Source organism: Emys orbicularis, assembly GCF_028017835.1.
Source record: "Emys orbicularis isolate rEmyOrb1 chromosome 21 unlocalized genomic scaffold, rEmyOrb1.hap1 SUPER_21_unloc_2, whole genome shotgun sequence".
In the NCBI taxonomy this organism is placed as follows: Eukaryota; Metazoa; Chordata; order Testudines; family Emydidae; genus Emys; species Emys orbicularis.
Window position 1 is genome coordinate 55,047 of NW_027045156.1, and position 23,862 is coordinate 78,908.

Genomic DNA, 23,862 nt, shown 5'->3' on the forward strand with positions numbered 1-23,862 from the left:
GGGATGGGAGGAAATTTAACGCCCCCTTTTGCGATCGGGGGCACTGAACCCTTTTAACCCTGACTGATCCGCCAGCAAAGACTCCGGAAAACTCTCTCCGGACTCTGATTACTTGAGCTTTCGAACCGAGGCCAATTCCGAATCCAACGCTCGGAAGACGCCCGCCCGCCCGAGGCAGCTCGTCGGCAGGCGTCACCCTGTCGGTTTTTATTACTTTAACCATGTTTCAAAGTCAGGCTTCAGATCAGGCGTCTCTGAGTGTCTGGAGACAATCGGCCGTGTCTGCGAATCGCGAAGGAGTCAATCTGAAGCGTTTGGGGTTGGGAATCTTTAGGGACAGACGCCTGGAATTGCAATCACTTTTATTGCTGGAATAACCCCCCTTTTCGGGGGGGGGGGGGAGATATGATTTTAAGGACCCTCAGCATTTTACAGAGCTCATCCCAATTCAGTGCAGCCATTTTTCTCCTCTGAAATCCAGAAAACTAAACCTGAAATCACAGCCTCCCGAACTCCCTCCGGGGGGAAATTCTGAAACGCATCCACCAGTCGTTGGTGCTTCGGAAGATTTGTAGTTTTTGCCGTCCCCGAGATTTTAAACACGGAGTCGCTCTGGGGCGCGGAGAAGAGCCGTGGAAATGATTTGAGAGGCGTAAGTAGCCAGCTGTGTTCGGAAGGAGATCGAGAGGGGACTGGATTCTGCTGGAGAATCTTGGGCAGTCACGGTACTACAGGGCTCTTCTTTAGTCTGGTGGAGACAGGCTGACTGAAAAGCAAGAGGCAGGAGGCTGAAGCCAGACCAATACAAATTGAAAAGAAGGGACCAATTCTTACCCGTCAGGTGATTAACAGCTGGGACGAACTCCCAATTGAGGTGGCCCGTTCTCCAGCTCTTGGGGTCTTCCCGTCCAGGTGAGATTGTTTATGCCCCTCGCCAAGTGACATAAACTACGCTGAAAAGACACCGAGATAAGCATCCTGCCTGGCAGGGGTGTAGCGGTCTTGACTAGATCGGCGGAGAGTCACCTTTTAGATTTACACTGGAAATAAAACTAGCGCAAATCTCAACCTCGGATGGGGGATTTGAACTGATCCGAGTTGGGGCCGCTGGCTCAGTTGGCTTTGCAGAAGCCCCTTTCTCGGCACCATTCGGCGGAATCGCAGATTCCCCGCGCTGGAAATCGCTCGTCCCTTTTGGAAAACCGTGGCCAGTTTCCTCGCCCCTTCCGCATCTGCTTCGGGGGCTCAATTCCCACCCATGCTGCCTTTCCTGATGTCGTGAGGTGCCCCGCAAACCCGACTGGAGGTAAGAAGATCCCTTTCTTTCACCGTTGGCATTCAAGAAGCCTCGATTGCCCCACCCAGCAAGGGACTTAGGTCCTCGAAGAACCGCTGAGGAGATGATTCGGGAATCCCGTTGTTGGAGGTTTTTAAGGACAGGTCGGACAAACCCCTGTCAGGGATGGTCTAGGTTTATTTGGTCCTGCCTCCGTGCCGGGAGCTGGACTGGACGACCTCTCAAGGTGCCTTCCGACCCGTGGAGTCGGGCACCTTTGAGGATCCGGGGCCTTGCTCGTGGCCTGGAAGACCCTGTGTTTCCGTGTCCAAGGCCAGAACTCGAGTCTTGCGTAGGGCAGGGCGTTCGGTTTCACTGGGCCCGAGGACGGTGGTTGGACTAAAAGAGACAGAGCGGTTGTGAGGGGCCGCAGGGAATCGATTTAGGTGAGACGTGCCCGGATGATGCCAGCAGGCTCGGGCTGCAGTGGAAGATGAAACTTCCCCATTGCCAATCTGTCGACGCTCAGCAGCTCCAAGCACCTCATCCAGGGTCCCGTCTCCAGCCGGGGCTGGTCCCAGCTGCTTCAGAGAAGGTGGAAAAGCCCCAGAAAAACCCATCAAAGCCCAGAGTCGTGTGTGGGAAATTGCTGTTGGCTGAAGCGTGCGTGTGGCTTGCTGCGGGCGGCGTGTCTGGCAGCCGAGGGCGATGGAAACCAGTGGACAAAGGCAGGAGGAGAGGTATTTCCGCCCAGGTTCAGCCCTGCGAGTGAGCGGTGGAGTCGGGAGGACACACCTCTCTCTCAGCCCTCAGGCTGGCTGCAGGACTGACTGGTGAAAGTCGCTGGCCTCGTGTGCTGGAGCTCGGCTCGGCCAGTCCTTCACATGAACCTGGAACATATTGGAGGCTTGGGGATTGTGCTGCTAAATTTCTCCATGGGTTTTTTTTCCTTATCTAGGTGAAACACTTTATGACTAGCATGGAGCCCATTTCCCCTGCTGGTGTCAATTGGGGATTCCCACAGCTGGGGGTCTGGCCCCATTGACCCAACGGAGCTGCAGCCCACTGACCCCAGCTGGGATCTGCCCCATTGACTCCAATGGAGCTACGGCCCATTGACCCCAGCTGGGATCTGCCCCATTGACTCCAATGGAGCTACGGCCCATTGACCCCAGCTGGGATCTGCCCCATTGACTCCAACGGAGCTACGGCCCATTGACCCAACGGACCTGCGGCCCATTGACCCAACGCAGCTACGGCCCATTGACCCCAGCTGGGATCTGCCCCATTGACTCCAATGGAGCTACGGCCCATTGACCCCAGCTGGGATCTGCCCCATTGACTCCAACGGAGCTACGGCCCATTGACCCAACGGACCTGCGGCCCATTGACCCAACGCAGCTACGGCCCATTGACCCCAGCTGGGGGTCTGGCCCCATTGACCCAACGGAGCTACGGCCCATTGACCCCAGCTGGGATCTGCCCCATTGACCCAATGGAGCTACGGCCCATTGACCCCAGCTGGGGGTCTGGCCCCATTGACCCAATGGAGCTGCGGCCCATTGACGCCTGCTGCGGGTCTGGCCCCATTGACTCCATGGAGCTATGGCTGATGGACCCCAGTGGGGGTCTGGCCCCGCTGACTGCAGCAAAGTTATACCCATGTGCCCCAGGTGGGGATCTGGCCCATTACAGCTCTTTGTGGATTGAATCCGGGCAGCTGAAATCGCGCTGCCAGCGAGGAGCCTTTTCGCTGGGGTTGGACCCTTGGCATCAGCATCTGAATTCACCCTTCCGCTCCCGGATTACTGCTTTCCACTTCGATCTGCGGACGACGCACACACTGAAGTGGGGTTTTCAGGTTCGTTTTCTTGCTGACTCAAAGCTTTAAAAGAGAACAAAAAACGCAAAGAACTTCGAACCAACCCACCTGCAGTTCTCTTGACTTTTAAGCCAGCCAGCCTGCCCTGGGCCAGGTGTGGCTACTGACTTCCTACCTTTGTCCACTAAATCAACTGGCTGATGCTGTAAGCTAGCCACTCGGACATTATTCTCCCCCTCCTCCTCGTCTTTTGGTTTTTAAACGGTGTGTGTGTGAATCGTATTAACTCACACGTGGATTTCTCAGTCTTCTCTTTGTGTCCCCCGTTGTGTGTCAGAAACCGGCCCCCGACCACGTTTTCTTGAATTTTCATTCGACCTCCACCAAGGAGAGAGAATTTTCTCGCAAATGAGACAAAACCCGTCCTCGGGAATTGTTTGTGGCCAGCCTGGGGAAATTGCTCAGACCACGGGCTGTAACTGTGGCCGGCCAGCCTGGAGGCGAATATAAAGTCTGACAGCACAGCTCCGGCCCCAGCGTCCGAGAATCTGCGCTCAGATTAGCTGGCCTTTAAAATCTCACCACTCCCCCAGCCGCACGTGAGAAGCAACTGGGCAATGAGCAGTCCTGGTGTTTCAGTTTAATCTAGTTAGCGGAATTCAGTAGAGCCAGGTCTGGGCACTAGCTGTCTCCCGACCTGTATTTCTGCTAAGTAGGCCTGGACCCCTTTCTGTTCCCCTGGCCTCCCTGCTTCATGGCGTCTTTCTCCTGTTAATTTCCTTTGCTGCTGATTTAATTTAACTTTTTAAAATCAGACCCCATTGAAAATCCTTTGGGTTTATACTGCTATTTATGGTTAAGGATTTTTTAAAATAATTTTTGTTGATGTTAAGAACTTTCCCTCCTCCAATTTTGAAATTAAAATTATTTCTATCTATCCATCCCCATAAACCATATCTATCTATCTATCTAGCCCCATCCACCTCCTCTATCTATCTATCTACCTATCACCTCACCTGGGGCATACACCTTTTTGATGATAGTCATTGCACTTCTATGTTAGATGCTTTTCTGGATAGAAACTAATGACTAGTGAGATTTTTTTGAAGCAAACCTCAAAAGTCTCAATCGTATTTTTTTTTTGGTTCTTAAATTGTAAACCAGCTGACTTTCCTTTCCCCACTTTGCGCCCCCCCTCCCCAATCCTTCAAATAATTCTGAAGCTTCCGGTTTTTGTAACCGTATCTATGTATACATATATTTTCTTTCCCCAACTTTTAAAATGCTTTTAGCATAAGAACCTAGGTTTTGGGGTTTTTTTTGTTTTGTTTAAACCTCAAAGTATCTTTCACTGAAATGAGCAGTCGGGTTATTTTCTTCCTTGCGATCTTGTCAATTTACAGTTGTGTGTGATATTTACGAGGGGAAAGAAATCCAAGTAAGAAATGTCACGGGTTTTGTTGTTATTAATTTTATCATTTAAATCCCCCCACCCCTCCTTTTTTTTTTTTTAAAGCTACTGACACGTGTTTATTAGTGGACGGATAAATGTTACCTCTATTTCCCTTGCCCCTCAGCCCTATGACTATAAAAACCCCTGTTGTCCCGCTAGCCCCAGATCCCACAACTTGCTCCCTAGTTTATCCATGTAAGTTGGGACGGGTCCCGCTTCGGGAGGGAAATTGGCAGTAGTGGGGACGCGGGGGAAGGCTGCGTGGCGGAGGCGAAGCCGGCAGGGGCGATGTGTTTTGCTTGGGTGGATCTGGTGGATCTGGACGCGTGGTACGGTCATCTGTGATCGAGGAGAGAGACTTACAGTACTTAATAAAAGTCTATTCTTTTAGTAAACCGCAGCTGAGCTGGATTGTTCTTCTGAGCGGCAGCTGAAGGTAGGGGGTTGGGAGCCAGGACTCCTGGGTTCTCTCCCCGGCTCTGGGAGGGGAGTGGGGTCTGGTGGGTTAGAGCGTGGGGGGGGGGCTGGGAGTCAGGACTCCTGGGTTCTCTCCCCGGCTCTGGGAGGGGAGTGGGGGCTGGTGGATCAGAGCAGGGGCGCTGGGAGCCAGGACTCCTGGGTTCTCTCCCCGGCTCTGGGAGGGGAGTGGGGGGCTGGTGGGTTAGAGCGGGGGGGGGGGGGCTGGGAGCCAGGACTCCTAGGTTCTCGCGGCTCTGGGAGGGGAGTGAGGGCTGGTGGTTAGAGCGGGGGGGGGGGGGCTGGGAGCCAGGACTCCTGGGTTCTCTCCCCGGCTCTGGGAGGGGAGTGGGGGCTGGTGGGTTAGAGCGGGGGGGGGGGGGGCTGGGAGCCAGGACTCCTAGGTTCTCGCGGCTCTGGGAGGGGAGTGAGGGCTGGTGGTTAGAGCGGGGGGGGGGGGGGGGGCTGGGAGCCAGGACTCCTGGGTTCTCTCCCCGGCTCTGGGAGGGGAGTGGGGTCTGGTGGGTTAGAGCGTGGGGGGGGGGCTGGGAGTCAGGACTCCTGGGTTCTCTCCCCGGCTCTGGGAGGGGAGTGGGGGCTGGTGGATCAGAGCAGGGGCGCTGGGAGCCAGGACTCCTGGGTTCTCTCCCCGGCTCTGGGAGGGGAGTGGGGGGCTGGTGGGTTAGAGCGGGGGGGGGGGGGGCTGGGAGCCAGGACTCCTAGGTTCTCGCGGCTCTGGGAGGGGAGTGAGGGCTGGTGGTTAGAGCGGGGGGGGGGGGGGCTGGGAGCCAGGACTCCTGGGTTCTCTCCCCGGCTCTGGGAGGGGAGTGGGGGGCTGGTGGGTTAGAGCGGGGGGGGGGGGGCTGGGAGCCAGGACTCCTAGGTTCTCGCGGCTCTGGGAGGGGAGTGAGGGCTGGTGGTTAGAGCGGGGGGGGGGGGGGGGCTGGGAGCCAGGACTCCTGGGTTCTCTCCCCGGCTCTGGGAGGGGAGCGAGTGCTGGTGGTTAGAGGGGGGGGGGGGCTGGGAGCCTGGACTCCTGGGTTCTCGCGGCTCTGGGAGGGGAGCGAGTGCTGGTGGTTAGAGCGGGGGGGGGGCTGGGAGCCAGGACTCCTGGGTTCTCTCTATGGCTCTGGGAGGGGAGTGGGGTCTGGGCACCAGGAGGGAGTGCGGGGGTGACCCCGGGCAGTGACACAACAGTGGCCACACGCCACACCCAAGATGGCGACCAGGGCCCACACCCTATGGGGGACTGGTGCCACTCCCAAGATGGCGACGGCAGCTACTGGGCGTCGGGGCGCGCTGGGGGCCGGGTTGGACCGAGCCCTGAACGGGCTCGTGCCACTCCCAAGATGGCGTCTTCGTCCTGGTCCCTTCCCAACATGGCCGCTCAGCCGGGGACGTTGCCCTTTGCCACTTCCAAGATGGCGGCCTGGCTCCCCTGGCAGCCCCTCCCCACATGGCTCGGTGCGAAGGCCGCTCTCCGGCCGGCCCGCGTGTCCCGCGGCGGCGGGGCTGCCACTCCGAAGGTGGTCGCCGCTCCCTGGCCCGTGATCGATGCCACACTCAAGATGGCGGATGAGCCTGGCCGGGCCGACAGGGCTTCCGCACCCAGCCAGGCCACTCTCAAGATGGCCGCGTCGCCCGGCCGTGGCCTGGGCCGCTCCCAAGATGGCGCCGGGGCCCCTCCCCGTGTTTTGAATAAACTTTATTGGGAGGCCGGAGCTGGAGCAGGATCCTGGGGCCTGGCCAGGCCGAGTGGGACCGGACCGGGCCTGGAGAGACCCCCCCCGCTTGGGAGGGGGAGGGGAGCGGGAGGCGGGGACCCCCCCGTGGGCGGCGGGGAGACCCCCCCATTGGGAGGGGGAGGGGACCGGGAGTAGGGGAGACCCCCCCTCGGGAGGGGAGCGGGAGTAGGGGAGACCCCCCCCCGTGGGCGGCGGGAGGCGGGGACACCCCCCCCATTGGGGAGGGGAGCGGGAGGCGGGGAGACCCCCACTCGGGAGCGGGAGGGGAGCGGGAGGCGGGGAGACCCCCCCATTGGGAAGGGAGGGAGCGGGAGGCGGGGAGACCCCCACTCGGGAGGGGGAGGGGAGCGGGAGGCGGGGAGACCCCCCCATTGGGAAGGGAGGGAGCGGGAAGCGGGGAGACCCCCACTCGGGAGCGGGAGAGAGACCCCCGTCTCTAGGGCACAGGGAGGGGGTGCGGGGTGACCCCCGGGGGGTGCAGGGGGAGGGGAGACCCCCCCAGGGCTCAGGCTCGTTTGGGGGTCAGTGGCCCCAGGGCGGGGCACCCCGAGGGGGGTATTTGCTCTTTTGGGGTGTCGAGGGGAGCCCAGTTGACCCTTAGGGTTTCTTTTGGGGGGTTCGGGACTGATTTGGGGGCACCTCGGGGGCCCAGAGGTGGCCGTGCCCCTGGGCCGGGCTCTGGGAGGGGTGAGGGGCCCCCCGTGTCCCATGCCCCCCTGCTGGTCCTGAGGGGGGGGGTCAGTCGTTTATTGTGGGGGGGCCGCCATGGCCTCGGTGCCCGTCTACTGCCTCTGCCGCCTGCCCTACGACGTGACCCGCTTCATGATCGAGTGCGACATCTGCCAGGACTGGTTCCACGGCAGGTGGGGCCAGGGCTTGTTCCCCCTGGAGGCACCGGCTCTGACCCGGGCCGGGGGGCTGGCTGGATCGGGGGGGTGGGGAATGGGGCAGGGGCCTGTCCCCCCTGGGGGCGCCGGCTCTGACCCGGGCCGGGGGGCTGGCTGGATCGGGGGGGGGTGGGGAATGGGGCAGGGGCTTGTCCCCCCTGGGGGCGCCGGCTCTGACCCGGGCCGGGGGGCTGGCTGGATCGGGGGGGTGGGGAATGGGGCAGGGGCCTGTCCCCTCTGGGGGGCGCTGGCTCCGACCGGGGCAGGGGGGCTGGATCGGGGGGCTGGGGAATGGGGCAGGGGCCTGTCCCCTCCAGGGGGCGCTGGCTCCGACCCGGGCATGGGGGCTGGCTGGATCGGGGGGCTGGGGAATGGGGCAGGTCTGTCCTCTCTGGGGGGCGCCGGCTCCGACCCGGGCAGGGGGGCTGCCTCAGGGGGGAGGGGAATGGGGCAGGGGCCTGGGTGGGGGGCCAAGCTCTGGGCCAGCGGGTAAGCGACTCTTTCTCCCCCAGCTGCGTCGGGGTGGAAGAGGACGCGGCTGCTGACATCGACCTGTATCACTGCCCCAACTGCCAGCTGGCGCACGGTCCCTCCGTCAGTGAGTACCCAAACCTGCCCGCCTCGGGCCGGGCGGGGGGCCGGGAGGGCTGGGGGTGGCTGCCTCGGGGAGGGGATCTGCTCCCTCCTCCCCCCCCCGGCTCAGTCTCCCATGACGGGATCTCCTGCCCCCCGCAGTGAAGCGGCGCCGGGGGCCCCAGAAGCAGCAGGACGCGGGGCTGAGCCGAGAGGCGGGTGCCATGGTGCGGACGGGCAGCGCCCAGTTCATAAAGGAGCTTCGGGGCCGGACGTTCCCCAGGTGAGAGTCACAGTGGAGGGGGCTGGGGGGCTGGTGCTGGGAGGTGATGGGGGGCTGGGCAAGGGGCACTCTCCCCTGGCAGGGCCGGGCGCTGGGGGGCACCAGGGAGTGGGACGGGGGGTTGGGTGAGGGGCGCTGTCCCCTGGCAGGGCCGGGCGCTGGGGTGGGGGGCTGGGTGAGGGGCGTTCTCCCCTGGCAGGGCCAGGCGCTGGGGTGGGGGGCTGGGTGAGGGGCGCTCTCCCCTGGCAGGGCCGGGCGCTGGGGGGCACCAGGGAGTGGGACGGGGGGTTGGGTGAGGGGCGCTGTCCCCTGGCAGGGCCGGGCGCTGGCGTGGGGGGCTGGGTGAGGGGCGCTCTCCCCTGGCAGGGCCGGGCGCTGGGGGGCACCAGGGAGTGGGACGGGGGTTGGGTGAGGGGCGCTGTCCCCTGGCAGGGCCGGGCGCTGGGGTGGGGGGCTGGGTGAGGGGCGTTCTCCCCTGGCAGGGCCGGGCGCTGGGGTGGGGGGCTGGGTGAGGGACGCTCTCCCCTGGCAGGGCCGGAGCCAGAGTAGGATGGGGGGCTGGGCAGGGGGCTTCTCACCCTTGGCAGTCAGAGCTGGGCGCTTGGAGGTTTCTCAAGTTGTCAGCGCCTGTCCCCAGGATCTTTGTTTCTAGTTCTCTGTCCCTAAATCTCAAGTCCGCACCGGGCGAGCTGTCCCTATGCTGTGTTATGTGCGGCTATTCCCAGCCGCTCCGCCCCAGAGGTGGCCGCACCTCGCTGACTCTCCCTCCCGCCCTGTCAGCGCGGACGAGGTGATCCTGAAGCCCAGCGGGGCGCAGCTGACGGTCGAGTTCTTGGAGGAGAACAGCTTCAGCGTCCCCATCCTGGTGCTGAAGAAGGACGGGCTGGGCATGACGCTGCCCCCCCCGTCCTTCACCGTGCGGGACATCGAGCACTACGTGGGTAAGGCCGGGCCCAGGGGGCTGCCAGTGCTGGGAACGGCCGCCGGGGGGGGGGGCGCGGGGGGCTGCGGCAGGGTCCATAGCTGGCATGGGGGCAGTGGGGGTCCAGGGGGGCCGTGGCTGGCTGTGGGGGATCACGGGGCCGTGGCGGGGGGGCAGTGGGGGCGTCAGGGGGCTGGGGGGGTCAGGGGGCCGTGGCGGGGGGCCCATTGCTGGTGTGGGGGCAATGGGGGTCCAGGGGGGCCGTGGTGGGGGGGCAGTGGGGGTGTCGGGGCCGTGGCGGGGGGCCCATAGCTGGCGGGGGGCAGTGGGGGTCCAGGGGGGGCGTGGCTGGCTGTGGGGGGTGTGGGTGATCACAGGGCCGTGCCGGGGGGCCAGTGGGGGAGTCAGGGGGCCGCAGGGGGCCCATAGCTGGCTTGGGGGCCGGTCGCTCTCACCCTGCGCCCCCCCAGGCCCTGACAAAGAGATCGATGTCATCGACGTGAGCCGCCAGGCTGATCTCCGTATGCGCCTGGGCGACTTCGTCAGCTACTTCGGCGCCGCCCGGCGGGACAAGGTGCTGAACGTCATCAGCCTGGAGTTCTCCGAGAGCCGGTCAGTGGGGGCCGGGGGGCTGGGGCAGTGGGGGGCTGGGCAGGACTGGGGGGAGGGGGCTGGGGCAGGGGGAAAGCCAGGGGAGAGCATGTTATCTGTGTTATCTCCCAGAAACCTGGGTCCCTGAGATGCATCCTCCACCCGCCCCGTTCTGTCCCCCCAACTCCATCCCGCGGTTCCTATGGCTGCGGGGTGACGGCTGGGTCCCCCTCCTGGATGCCGGGATCCCACAGGGTGACGGCCAGGCCTCCCCCCCCCCCCCCCCCAGATGCCGGGGGTCCCGCGGGGTGGCGGCCGGGGTCCCCTCCTGGATGCCGGGGTCCCGCGGGGGTGGCGGCCGGGGTCCCCTCCTGGATGCCGGGGTCCCGCGGGGTGGCGGCCGGGGTCCCGCGGGGTGACAGTCGGACGCCAGGATACCGCAGGCGGGTAGCCAGGCCCCCTCCCGGACGCCGGGGTCCCGCGGGCTGGCAGCCTGGCCCCCCTCCCGGACGCCGGGGTCCCGCGGGCTGACTGCTCTGCCCCCCAGACTGTCGAACCTGGTGGAGACCCCGAAGATTGTGCGGAAGCTGTCGTGGGTGGAGAACCTCTGGCCGGGCGAGTCGGTGTTCGAGCGGCCGAGCGTGCAGAAGTACTGCCTGATGGGCACGCAGGGCAGCTACACCGACTTCCACATCGACTTCGGGGGCACCTCCGTCTGGTACCACGTGCTGTGGGTACGGCTGGGCAGGGCGCCGTGCGGGGGGGGTGTGCGGGCGGGGTATGGGGACCCCCTACTCTACTCACTGTCCCCCCCCCCCCCCCCCCCCAAGGGCGAGAAGATTTTCTACCTGGTGCGGCCCAGCCCGACCAACCTGGCCCGGTTCGAGGCCTGGAGCAGCTCGTCCAACCAGAGCGAGACGTTCTTCGGGGATCAGGCCGAGCACTGCTACCGGTGCCCCCCTGCGCCAGGGCCAGACGCTCTTCATCCCCACGGGTACCCCCCTTCTTCCCCCCGCGGGCACCCCCCAGCCCCCTTAATCCCCATGGGTACCCTCCCCCCCACGGGTTCCCCCCCAGCCCCACCGCTACCGGTGCCCCCTGCGCCAGGGCCAGACGCTCTTCATCCCCACGGGTACCCCCTTCTTCCCCCCGCGGGCACCCCCCAGCCCCCTTAATCCCCATGGGTATCCTCCCCCCCACGGGTTCCCCCCCAGCCCCACCGCTACCGGTGCCCCCTGCGCCAGGGCCAGACGCTCTTCATCCCCACGGGTACCCCCTTCTTCCCCCCGCGGGCACCCCCCAGCCCCCTTAATCCCCATGGGTACCCTCCCCCCCACGGGTTCCCCCCCAGCCCCACCGCTACCGGTGCCCCCTGCGCCAGGGCCAGACGCTCTTCATCCCCACGGGTACCCCCTTCTTCCCCCCGCGGGCACCCCCCAGCCCCCTTAATCCCCATGGGTACCCTCCCCCCCACGGGTTCCCCCCCCAGCCCCACCGCTACCGGTGCCCCCTGCGCCAGGGCCAGACGCTCTTCATCCCCACGGGTACCCCCTTCTTCCCCCCGCGGGCACCCCCCAGCCCCCTTAATCCCCATGGGTACCCTCCCCCCCACGGGTTCCCCCCCAGCCCCCTCCATCCCCACCACTACCGGTGCCCCCTGCGCCAGGGCCAGACGCTCTTCATCCCCACGGGTACCCCCTTCTTCCCCCCGCGGGCACCCCCCAGCCCCCTTAATCCCCATGGGTACCCTCCCCCCCACGGGTTCCCCCCCAGCCCCCTCCATCCCCACCACTACCGGTGCCCCCTGCGCCAGGGCCAGACGCTCTTCATCCCCACGGGTACCCCCTTCTTCCCCCCGCGGGCACCCCCCAGCCCCCTTAATCCCCATGGGTACCCTCCCCCCCACGGGTTCCCCCCCTGCCCCCTCCATCCCCACCACTACCGGTGCCCCCTGTGCCAGGGCCAGACGCTCTTCATCCCCACGGGTACCCCCGTCTTCCCCCCGCGGGCACCCCCCAGCCCCCTTAATCCCCATGGGTACCCTTCCACTGCCCCCCACGGGTTCCCCCCCAGCCCCCTCCATCCCCACCGCTACCGGTGCCCCCTGCGCCAGGGCCAGACGCTCTTCATCCCCACAGGTACCCCCTTCTTCCCCCCGCAGGCACCCCCCAGCCCCCTTAATCCCCACGAGTACCCTCCCTCTGCCCCCTGCAGGCACCCTCCCAGCCCCCTTCATCCCCTCCGGTACCTGCCCCCCTCCTGCTCCCTTACCTGTGGGTCCCCGACCCCCCATCACCCCACGGCAGGGCCGGGTTCCCCCGGAGTCTGACCCCGCTCTGCCCCCAGGCTGGATCCACGCCGTGCTGACCCCCATCGACTGCCTGGCTTTCGGGGGCAACTTCCTGCACAGCCTCAACATCGAGATGCAGCTCAAGTGAGTGTCAGGGGCACCGGAGACCCCCAGCCCCGCCCCATGGACACCGACCCTGCCGGGGGGTGGGCTTGGTGCAAAGCGCTCTGGGAAAGAGCCCACGTCGCGGCCATCCCCAGGCTGCGTTATATGTGGCTGTTCCCCAGCTGCCCCGCCCCAGAGGTGGCTGCATCTCAGCGCCGGGTGAGCCGGCCCCGAGCTGTCCCGGCCCAACCTGGCTCGGTTGTCTCCCCCGGCAGGGCCTACGAGATTGAGAAGCGTCTGAGCACGGCTGATCTCTTCAGATTTCCCAACTTTGAAACTATCTGCTGGTACGTCGGCAAACACCTCCTGGACATCTTCCGAGGTGAGCGGGGCTGGGGGGGAAGGGGGAGGGGGAGTCGGAGGTGAGCGGGGCCGGGGGGGAAGGGGGAGGGGGAGTCGGAGGTGAGCGGGGCCGGGGGGGAAGGGGGGGGGAGTCGGAGGTGAGCGGGGCCGGGGGGGAAGGGGGAGCGGGGCTGGGTGGGCCCGTGTCCCATTCCCTGAGCCCTACCTGTGCCTCTCGCCCCTCCAGGCCTGCGGGAGAACCGCCGACACCCGGCCGCCTACCTGGTCCACGGAGCGAAAGCTCTGAACACGGCGTTCCGCGCCTGGACCCGCAGAGAGGCAAGTGGCTCTGATCCGGGGGCCGGGAGCGATCCCCGGCTGGGCGGAGCTGGAGGGAGGAGAACGCTCAGTTCCAAGGAGCCGTCGCGCCCCACCCCAGCGTCAGCCGCAGCTCGGGGCTAGTGGGGGGGACGTTGGACTTACAGAGGCGCCGGCTCTGGGCTGTGTCTGTTCCACGACCTGTGTTAGCTCGACTCACAGCCCACCCCGGAGTTCCCGTGGGACCCCCCCCCCACGCCCTCACCAGGAGCCCTTCCCCTGTCTGGGGAGGGGCAGAGCCGGGGGCTAGAGCCAGGCTCTCAGATCCGCACAGGGGCCTCCCAAACCTGAACAGACCCAAGCGCCGGAGCCCCCAGTAACCCCCCCCTTCTCCCAGGTGCTGGAGGAACACGAGGACGAAATCCCTGGCACCGTGCGTCCTGCGCAGCTCATCAAAGACCTGGCCAAGGAAATCCGCCTGGTCGAGGTGCGGGGCAGCCCTGGCACTGGGGGGCACCATGGGGCAGGGGGCTCTCCCCTGGCATTCGGTGCTGGGTGCTGGGGGGGTAGGGGCTCTCCCCTGGCAGGTGGGACTGTGGGGCGGGGGCAGGGCCGGGCACTGGAGGGCAGGCAGGACTGGGGACTGTGGGGCGGGGGCCAGGCACTGTGGAGGAGGGGGCACTGCGGGGCGGGGGCCAGGCAGGGCCGTGCACTGGGGGGCAGGCAGGACTGGGGACTGTGGGGCGGGGGCCGGGCACTGTGGGGGAGGGGGCACTGTGGGGCGGGGGGCAGGCAGGACTGGGGACTGTGGGGCGGGGGCCGGGCACTGTGGGGGAGGGGGCACTGCGGGGCGGGGGCCAGGCAGGGCCGTGCACTGGGGGGCAGGCAGGACTGGGGACTGTGGGGCGGGGGCCGGGCACTGTGGGGGAGGGGGCACTGTGGGGCGGGGGGCAGGCAGGACTGGGGACTGGGGGGCGGGGGCCAGGCGGGACCGGGCACTGGGGGGCAGGCAGGACTGGGGACTGTGGGGCGGGGCTGGGCACTAGGGGTGGTGGTGGGGCACTGCGGGGCAGGCGCGAGGTGGGGGGCAGTTTGTGGGCGGCGGGAGGGGGGCCTCTCCCGGCGGGGGGATTGAAGCCCTCCCAGGATATCTTTCAGCAGAACATCGGGAAGACGGGCAGCCCCTTCGGGGTGCAGCGGGCCCCCCCGCCAGGCGCCAGGAGGGGGGACCAGAGCCCCCAGGAGCCGGGCCGGAGGGGAGGCCGGAAGGGGCGCGAGGGCCCAGCTGCTGGCGCCCCCACGAGGCTGGACTTGGAGCTGCTGGACACGTGCACGGAGCCGCCGACGCTGGAGAGCAGCGAGAGCCCCCAGGCAGAGGAGGTGACGGCTGGGGCGGGGACTGGGCAGGGGGCTGGGGGGTGCCGTGGGGCAGAGGGGCTGGGCAGGGGCCGCTCTCCCCTGGAAATCAGAATACTTGTATCTCCTCGCCAGTGTTAGGTGCAGCTGTTCCTAGCGGCTCCACCCTAGAGGTGGCTGCATCTCATCAGCCCCCCCCCCCCCCCCTTTCTTTCACAGTTTGACATTCCCAGCTCCAGCCTGGAGGAGACGGACGGGGATTCAGAGCTGGCCGAAGGGGAGCTCACCTTGGTGCTGGCCGACGGCCGGCCTGTGCGGTGAGTGGGGTGTGTTGGGCGGGGCAGGGAGCGCTACAGGGTGGGGAGCGGGGGTGGGGGCCGGCAGGGGGCTCTGTGGAGAGTGGGGGGGCTGGCAGGGGGTGCTGTGGGGCTGGGGGCTGGCGGGGTGCTCTGGGGGGCTGCTGCGCGGTGGGGGGCTAACGGGGTGCTGTGGGGCAGGGGGTGCTGCGGGGTGGGGGGCTGGCAGGGGGTGCTGCGGGGCGGGGAGCTGGGGGGCGGCAGGGGGCTCTGTGGAGAGCGAGAGGGAGGCTAACAGGGGGTGCTGTGGGGCAGGGAGCCGGCAGGGGGTGCTGTGGGGTGGTGCTGCAGGGCGGAGGGCTGGCAGGTGGTGCTGTGGGGCTGGGGCCGGCAGGGGGCTCTGTGGAGAGCGGGGGGGCGCTCTGGGGGGCCGCTGCGTGGTGGGGGGCTAACGGGGTGCTGTGGGGCGGGGGGCTGGCAGTGGGTGCTGTGGGGCAGGGGGTACTGTTGGGGGGGCGCTGCGGGGTGGGATCTGGCCGGGGATGCTGCGGGGCGGGGAGCTGGGGGGCTGTGGCCTGGGGGAGTGGGGCGGGGGGCTGGGCCGGGGGGTGGCAGGGCGGGGGGGGCTGGGGGGCCGGCTGGGGTCTCTGACCTGCTCTCCCCCTGGCAGGCCAAAGCGGGCCAGGGGCTCAGGGCGCCGGCGGCCCCACCCGTCCCGCTCCCCGTCGCCCCCCAGCTCCCCGGGCGCCCAGGGGCTGGACCTCGACTCGGAGGAGGATTTGCAGATCGACGAGGCGCCTCCCCGCAAGGACCGGCGGGGCCCAGCGCCCCCCAGGAGACTGGCCAGTAGGTCACCCCCCCCCTTACAGCTCCCCCCCCCGACTTGGCGGTGCCCCCCTCTCCCACCCCGCAGCCCTGCCCCTGGCTCGGCGCTGCCCCCCACTCCCGCCCCGCAGCCCTGCCCCCTAGGGCCGCTCGGTGAGGGGCTCTGCTGTTCTCTTTCCCAGAATTCCCCAGGAAGCTGCCAAGGGCCAAACCCTGCTCTGACCCCAACCGCGTGCGGGAGCCTGGGGAGGTCGAGTTCGACATCGAGGTAAACTGGCTATCGGGGGGTGTGGGGAGCAGGGGACCATGGGGGGCTGTTACTGTGGGACTGGGAGCAGGGGGTGTGGGGCTGGGAACAGAGAGCCGTGGGGGGCTGGGCCCTGTGGGGCTGAGAGGAGAGGGTGTGGGGCTGGGAGCAGGAGGCCGTGTGGAGCCGGGCCCTTGGGGCTGGGAGCAGGGGGCCATGGGGGGCTGGGCCCTTTGGGGCTGGGAGCAGGCGGCCATAGGGGGCTGGAAGCAGGGGATGCGGGGCTGGGAGCAGAGGGCCGTGGGGGGGCTGGGCCCTGTGGGGCTGGGAGCAGGCGGCCGTAGGGGGCCGGGCCCATGGGGCTGGGAGCTGGGGTCCCTATGTGGCTGTGCCCTGTGGTGCTGGGAGCAGAGAGCCATGGGGGGCTGGGCCCTGTGGGGCTGGGAGCAGGCGGCCGTGGGGGGCTGGGCCCTGTGGGGCTGGAAGCAGGGGATGTGGGGCTGGGAGCAGGCGGCCGTGGGGGGGCTGGAAGCAGGGGATGCGGGGCTGGGAGCAGAGGGCCATGGGGGGCTGGGAGCAGGGGGCCGTGGGGGGCTGGGCCCTGTGGGGTTGGGAGCAGGCGGCCGTGGGGGGCTGGAAGCAGGGGATGCGGGGCTGGGAGCAGAGGGCCGTGGGGGGCTGGGCCCTGTGGGACTGGGAGCAGGGGGCCGTGGGGGCTGGGCCCTGTGGGGCTGGGAGCAGGCGGCTGGCGGCAGGTGCCCCATGTCTCTCTCCCCCCAGGAGGACTACACCACGGAGGACGAGGGCGGCTCGGGGGACGAGGCGCTGGGGCCGGGGGGCAGCGCGGCCGGGATCCTCGACCTGCTCAAGGCAGTCGCCAGGTGGGGGGGCCCCACTACGAGGAGCTCAGGTGAGATGCGCTGGGGGCTGAGTGGGGGGAAGGGGCAGGGGGTTGTCATGGGGCACCACGCCGGGGGGAGCTCAGTGGGGGGAGGGGAGGGCGCTGGGGGTCACCGGGGGGGAGGGTGCTGGGCGTGGCCGAGGGGTGCTGTGCTGGGGGGGAGAGGAGTTACGGGGTATTGTTCCGGGGGGAGGGGAGGGTGCTGGCGGTCACCGGGGGCGCTGTACCAGGGGGGAGGGCGCGGCGCTGGGGGTCGCCGGGGGACGCTGTGCCGGGGGGGAGGGCGCTGGGGGGCGCTGTGCCAGGGGAGGGCTCTGGGGGGCGCTGTGCCAAGGGGTGAGGGCGCTGGGCGTGTCCGGGGGGGAGGGGAGGGGAAGGCGCTGGGGGTCGCCGGGGGTGCTGTGCGGGAGGGTGGGCACTGGGGGGCACCAGGGGGGTCACAGAGGTCTGTGCCGGGGCGGGGGATCCCGGGCCCCCCTAACCCTCCCGCCCCCCCAGTGAGGCGCCGGCCTCGCCCAGCACGCAGGAGGCGATCCAGGGCATGCTCTGCATGGCCAACCTGCAGGCCGCCGGCTCCTCGCCCGGCCGCCCGGCCTGGTGGGTCCCGGGCCACGAGCGCGGCTGGGCGGGCGGGTCGGGCACCAAGCGCCCCCGCAGGAGACCCCCCGACGCGGGCGCCCGCCCACAGCACGGACAGCGAGGGCGAGACGGGCAGCCTGGACGAGCAGGAGAGCCTGGGCGCCTGCTTCAAGGACGCTGAGTTCAGTGAGTGCCAGGCCGGGGGGGGGGGGGAGAATGGGGCAGGGGCCTGTCCCCTCTGGGGGGCGCCGGCTCCCATCTGCCCCAGGGCAGGGACTGGCTGGCTCAGGGGGGCAGGGAATGGGGCAGGGGCCTGACCCCTCTGGGCAGGGGGCTGGCTGGGTCAGGGGGGAGGGGGCCCCCCAACTTACCCACTGCCCCCCTGCCCCCCAGTTTACCCCTCTCTTGAGTCTGACGAGGACGACCCAGCCTTGAAATCGCTACCAAAGAAGAAGAAATGTACGGATGACGCCCCCTGGAGCCCGAAAGGTAATGGAACCCAGGAGTCCCGGTTGTGGGTTCTCCCCCAGCTCTGGGAGGGGAGTGGGGGCTGGTGGGTTAGAGCAGGGGGGCTGGGAGCCAGGACTCCTGGGTTCTCCCAGCTCTGGGGGGACGCGGGGGGGCCCGGTTGCTGGCCGGGCCGAGAACTCTGCGGTTCCCTTTCTGCTCCCCCCAGCCCGGGTGACCCCGACGCTGCCCCGCCAGGACCGGCCCGTGCGCGAGGGGACCCGAGTGGCGTCAGTCGAGACGGGGCTGGCGGCTGCCGCAGCCAAGCTGGCGCAGCAGGTAACGGCCCTGCGGGGCGACGGCTGGGCAGGGGGCGCGCTGAGGGGGCAGGCGCGGGGCGCCGTGTTGCAGGGACAGGTGGGGGGCAGGCGGCGGGTACCATGCCGTGGGGGGCAGGCGGCGGGCACCGTGTTGCAGGGACAGGTGGGGGGCAGGCAGGGGGCACGGTGCTGCGGGGACAGGTGGGGGGCAGGCGGGGGGCACGGTGCTGCGGGGACAGGTGGGGGGCAGACGGGGGGCACTCCCCCACCCCCCTCCCCACCCCCACGCTCCCTCCCCCAGGAACACCAGCGGCTGCAGCGGCGGAAGAGCCAGGCCAAGCGAAGGGCTCCGTCCCCGAAGGAGCCGGACCCGGAGCCCGACCCGGAGCCGGAAGCAGAGCCAGAACCGGAGCCGGAGCCGGAGCTGGAGCCGGAGGTGCCTGCTGTGCCAGACAGCGCCCCTGGGGCAGCCCCCGCGCCCCCCACCCCCGAGCCAAAGGCGGAGCCCTATGCCGGCAGCCTGGCCGACCACGAGTACACGGCCCGGCCCAGCGTCTTCGGCATGGCCCAGCTCAGCCGTGGCACCACCCCCATGGCCCCCGGCGTCTTCCTGTCCCAGCGCCGCCCCTCCGCCGGCGCCCCCGGCACCCCGCCCGCTCAGGGTAAGGCAGGGCAGCTGGGGGCCAGGACTCCTGGGTTCTCTGCCCGACTCTGGGAGGGGAGCGGGCTCTGGTGGTTAGAGCAGGGGGAGCTGGGAGCCAGGACTCCTGGGTTCTCTGCCCGGCTCTGGGAGGGGAGTGGGGGCTGGTGGTTAGAGCAGGGGGGGCTGGGACTCCAGGACTCCTGGGTTCTCTCCCCGGCTCTGGGAGGGGAGTGGGGGCTGGTGGTTAGAGCAGGGGGGGCTGGGACTCCAGGACTCCTGGGTTCTCTCCCCGGCTCTGGGAGGGGAGTGGGGGCTGGTGGGTAGAGCAGGGGGGGCTGGGACTCCAGGACTCCTGGGTTCTCGGCCCGGCTCTAGGAGGGGAGTGGGGGCTGGTGGGTTAGAGCAGGGGGGGATGGGACTCCAGGACTCCTGGGTTCTCGGCCCGGCTCTGGGAGGGGAGTGGAGGCTGGTGGGTTAGAGCAGGGGGGGATGGGAGCCAGGACTCCTGGGTTCTCTCCCCGGCTCTGGGAGGGGAGGGGGGCTTGTGGGTTTGAGCAGGGGGGGATGGGAGCCAGGACGCCTGGGTTCTTGGCCCGGCTCTGGGAGGGGAGTGGGGGCTGGTGGTTAGAGCAGGGGGGGATGGGAGCTAGGACGCCTGGGTTCCATGGTGGGGCTGTTGGTATCTCCTGTGGGTGGGGGAGGGATCCGCCCAGCCCCCCTAACCCTCTGCTCTGCCCCCCAGGAAAGCGCCCCAAGAAGGGCCTGGCCACGGCTAAGCAGCGGCTCGGCCGCATCCTCAAGATCCATCGCAACGGGAAGCTGCTTCTCTGAGCCCCATGGAGCCGGGGGGGGGGCAGCATGGACCGCCGCCCCCCCCCCCTACCCCGGGACTGCACCCCTCCATGGACCTGCACAGGGGAGGGGCTTGCCTGGCACCTCCACCGATTGGCTGCTGTGTCCTGGTAGCCCTACCCCCAGTGCTCCTTCCCCCTTTGGGTCTGATTGGTCTCTTCTGCCCCGTTGGAGGGGCTCTTCCGAGCCTGGATTGAGTGGCCCCCCCACCAGCGGGGATCCAGACTTCAGCCTGTTCCCCTGCCCCGATTTTTGGGGTACCCCGGCCCCCCTTTCCCACGGTAGGACCGGCCCAGGGAGGGAGGTGGCTGGGGGACCCTGAGCCCAGACAGTGACCCCCCCCGATGGTGGGGCACCCGGGGGCAGCGGGCAGGGGGCTGTGGTAGAGGGTCCCTGTTCTGCCCCCCAGTCTAGGGGTCCGGGGCTCCCTCATGGCCGTGGGGGTTCAGGCCGGGCCAGGGCTCACGCCAGACGTTTTATATCCAGGGTTAGAATAAAAATCTGTCGGTTCCACCCGTCTCGGGGAGACCCCCTCGTCTCTTAATTGTGCCCCCCCTTCCTGTGCCCCTCTGCGCCGAGCAGCTCCCGCCTCCTTCCTGTGACCCCCACTTCCTGCAGCCCCCCGGCCATCCGTCACCCCTCGCCATACGGACCCCCAGCCCGTCGTGCCAGGCGCTGCACAGACCCCCATACCAGCCCCCCTCAACACAGGGGCTTTGTGCCCCCCCTACCATTGCCCCCACTCTCCTCAGGGACTCTGTGCCCCATACCAGCCCCCCTCTTCCCCAGAGTCTGTGCCCCTATACCAGCCCCCCCTCCCTAGAGGTTTTGTTCACCCCCATCCCAGCCCCCCACTTCCCCCAGGGGCCCTGTGCCCCCCTACTAGCCCTCCCTACTCCCTCCAGGGGCCCTGTGCCCCCCCATACCAGCCCCCCCACTTCCCCCAGGGGCCCTGTGCCCCCCTCCCCTCCAGGGGCTCTGCCCCCCCATACCAACCCCCCCACTTCCCCAAGGGGCTCTGTGCCCCCCATACCAGCCCCCCACTTCCCCTAGGGGCTCCGCCCCCCCCCCTCACAAGCCCCCCTGTGCCCCCTACCAACCCTCCCAGGGGTTCTGCCCCCCCATACCAACCCCCCACTTCCCCAAGTGGCTCTGCCCCCCATACCAACCCCCCACTTCCCCCAGGGGCTCTGCCTCCCCACCAGCCCCCCTGTGCCCCCCCAGGGGCTCTGCCCCCCATACCAACCCCCCACTTCCCCCAGGGGCTCTGCCCCCCCACCAGCCCCCCCAGGAGCTGTGCCCCCCCATACCAACCCCCCTCTGCCCCCCCCACTTCCCCCAGGGGCGCTGCCCCCCAACCAGCCCCCCTGTGCCCCCCCCTACCAGCCCCCCCAGGGGCTCTGCCCCCCACACTTCCCCCGGGGGCTGGGCCGTCGTTAGCTTGGGCGGTGATGTGACATGACCTCATGGGGGGAGGGGCGGGACCTGGCCCATGCCCCGCCCCCTCGCGTGTCCGCCCGGAGGCGGCTGAATAAAGTTACATTTGTCTCAAGAACGACTGGGATTGGGCTTTGGCAGCGAGGTCTCGCGAGACTCGGGTTCTATGGCGGAAGAGCGTCGCCCGAGATCTCGCGAGACTTGATGGGGGTGAGACAGCCTCCTGAGATCTCGCGTGATTAGAAGCGTCCTTGGAGGAAGCGCGACGACGTCGCAGGTCGGCGCTCTCGCGTGGTTTCCTGTCATCGCGATACCTCACGTGGGCTCTTGTCCAGCCACCCCCGCCGCGGCCGGCCGTTCTCGCCCCCTGTCGCCTTGGAGACGGTGAGTTCTCGCGCGATTTCCCCTCACGGCTCCCATCCCCTTCTAGCACCGGGTTCGGGGGGGGGGGGGCGCGTTCATTTTCCCCCGCCGGGCCTGAGTTCTCGCGAGGTTCCGTTTCCAGTTCTCGCGCGATTCTCTTCCCGGGCCACAGGCAATTTAGTCTCATGGGAAGGGCGGGACCAAAGCGAGAGCTGCGGCATCAAGTCTCGCGAGATCTCGCCGCACCCTTTTATTCCGGTCTGTAAACGGTTAAAGAGATCAGTCTCGCGACCCTTGCGAGATTTTCACCATCAAGTCTCGCGGGATCTAATGCTCAGCTGGCGGCCTCGCGGTGAGTTCTGCTCCCCGAACTATCGCGAGATTTCGCTCGTCCTTTCTAGCTCCGGGGATCGCTACCCCGGTATTGAATGCTCACGAGAACCATCAAGCTCTCGCGAGATCTCGGCCCTGCGCTTCTTGCGGGAAAGCTTTGCGGGGAAGTCTCACGTGAACTGTCGCCTGAATTCTCGCGAGATCTCTCCCGCTTTGCCCCAGCGCGGTGAAGTCACCCCCCGCCAAGTCTCGCGGGATCTGCCCCTTTCGGGTCTCGCGGGAGGGAGGGAGGGAGGGACGGAGCCTGTCTCGCGGGAACTCGCTCCCGAACTCTCGCGGGATCCCGTCCCCGAGCGGCAGGCAAGGAGTTCTCGCGGGATCTGCCTGCTGGGCTGAGGCTCGGGGGCTGCTGTTAAGATGGCGGCGGCGGGAGGCGACTGGGCCTGGCACTGACCCCGCGCCCGGAGCAGGTACCGCCGGGGCGGGGGGGGACCCCGCCGCGCTGGGCCCTGTTCCTCGTGGGGGGGCGGCCCCCCCCGCCCAGGGACCGGCCCCCCCGCCGGCCCCCCCGCAGCGACCGCCCCCCCCGGCAGCGACCTGCCCCCCCCGCCGGCCCCCCCCCGCAGGGACCTGCCCTCCCCGGCAGCGACCTGCCCGCCCCCCCCGCCCAGGGACCGGCCCCCCCGCCGGCCCCCCCGCAGCGACCGCCCCCCCCCCGGCAGCGACCTGCCCCCCCCGCCGGCCCCCCCGCAGGGACCTGCCCCCCCCGCCGGCCCCCCCCGCAGGGACCTGCCCTCCCCGGCAGCGACCTGCCCGCCCCCCCCCGCCCAGGGGCCTGCCCCCCCCGCAGCGACCCGCCCCCCCCCGCAGCGACCGCCCCCCCCGGCAGCGACCTGCCCCCCCCCGCCCAGGGACCTGCCCCCCCCGCCGGCCCCCCCCCGCAGGGACCTGCCCTCCCCGGCAGCGACCTGCCCGCCCCCCCCCGCCCAGGGGCCTGCCCCCCCCGCCGGCCCCCCCGCAGCGACCGCCCCCCCCGGCAGCGACCTGCCCCCCCCCGCCCAGGGACCTGCCCCCCCCGCCGGCCCCCCCCGCAGGGACCTGTCCTCCCCGGCAGCGACCTGCCCCCCCCCCCGCCCAGGGACCTGCCCCCCGCTGGCTCCCCCGCAGCGACATGCCCCCCCCCGGCCCAGGGACCTGCCCCCCCCACCGGCCCCCCCCGCAGCGACCGCTCCCCCCCGGCCCAGGGACCTGCCCCCCCGCAGCGACGCCCCCCCGCAGCGACCTGCCCCCTCGCCGCCCAGGGACCTGCTCCCCCGTCATATCCCCCCGTCGTACCCCCCTGCCCAGGTACCTGCCCCCTGCCGATCCTCCCCCATCATATGCCCCCCAGCGACCTGCTCCCCGTCATATCCCCCCCCCCGTTCAGAGACCCGCCCCCACGTCATATCCCCCCCAGCCACCTGCCCCCTGTTGCCTCTCCCCTGATATCCCCCCGGCCGGGCCTCCCCAGTGACCTGACCCCCCCTCCCGCCGGGCCCCTCTGCCCAGGGACCTCCCCCCCATCGTATCCCCCACTGCCCAGGGACCTCCCCCCATCATATTCCCGCCCCAGCGACCGCCCCACCCAGGGACTTCCCCCTCGCCAGGCTCCCCCCAGCAGCCTGTGCCCCCTCGTCACTGCCCCCAGCACCTTGCCCCCCATGCCGGCCTCCCCCCTGTCATATCCCTCCTACCCCACTGGGCCTGTCCCCCATCATATTTCCCTTCTAGGCCTGCCCCCCCTGCCCAGGGACCTGCCACCCCCATCATATGGGCCTCCCACCCAGATGGGCCACAGGGAGAGAAGGGAGATCTGTCACCCTCCCCCACAGGGATCTTCCACCCCCAGGGAGAGAAGGAAGAGACACCCCCCCAGCACAGGGATGTGGCCCCCCCAGGGAGAGAAGGGAGACCTGCCCCCCCCCCGGGATAGAGGGGAGACCTGATGCCTGCTGGGAGATGGGGAGCGCCCCCCCCCCCCGCCGCCGCCACAGGAGAGAGGGGACTCTGCTTCCCACGGAGACCTGTTCCCCCCAGACTGACCTGCCTCCCTCATGGGGACCTGCTCCCCCTGGACAGGGACAGAGCCACCGCGGCGACCCCTCCCCCATGCCGTGACTGAGACCTGCTTTCCCCCTTCCCATAGAGCCCTGCCCCCCCC

At 68.6% G+C, this 23,862-nt stretch overlaps 2 protein-coding genes across 2 annotated transcripts in view; both read left to right on the top strand.

Annotated features, from left to right (window-relative positions):
- The first annotated feature begins 7,517 nt into the window (after positions 1-7,517).
- PHF8 (PHD finger protein 8) lies at positions 7,518-19,508 on the top strand. The gene is given in 24 exon segments (XM_065423056.1): positions 7,518-7,615; positions 8,152-8,237; positions 8,375-8,495; positions 9,276-9,436; positions 9,888-10,029; positions 10,556-10,742; positions 10,839-10,964; positions 10,966-11,002; positions 12,355-12,442; positions 12,679-12,785; positions 12,993-13,084; positions 13,461-13,550; positions 14,210-14,443; positions 14,639-14,736; positions 15,386-15,561; positions 15,723-15,808; positions 16,568-16,655; positions 16,658-16,697; positions 17,187-17,330; positions 17,332-17,453; positions 17,661-17,756; positions 17,944-18,053; positions 18,336-18,696; positions 19,420-19,508. Coding segments are annotated over 24 exon segments (2,979 nt in total).
- A 2,530-nt stretch (positions 19,509-22,038) lies between these two features.
- Positions 22,039-23,862, top strand: part of HUWE1 (HECT, UBA and WWE domain containing E3 ubiquitin protein ligase 1) — a 66,237-nt gene continuing 64,413 nt past the window's right edge. The window contains exon 1 of the mRNA XM_065423058.1: positions 22,039-22,132. The gene's annotated coding sequence lies outside the window, so the exon portion shown is untranslated. The remainder of the gene's footprint in view (positions 22,133-23,862) is intronic.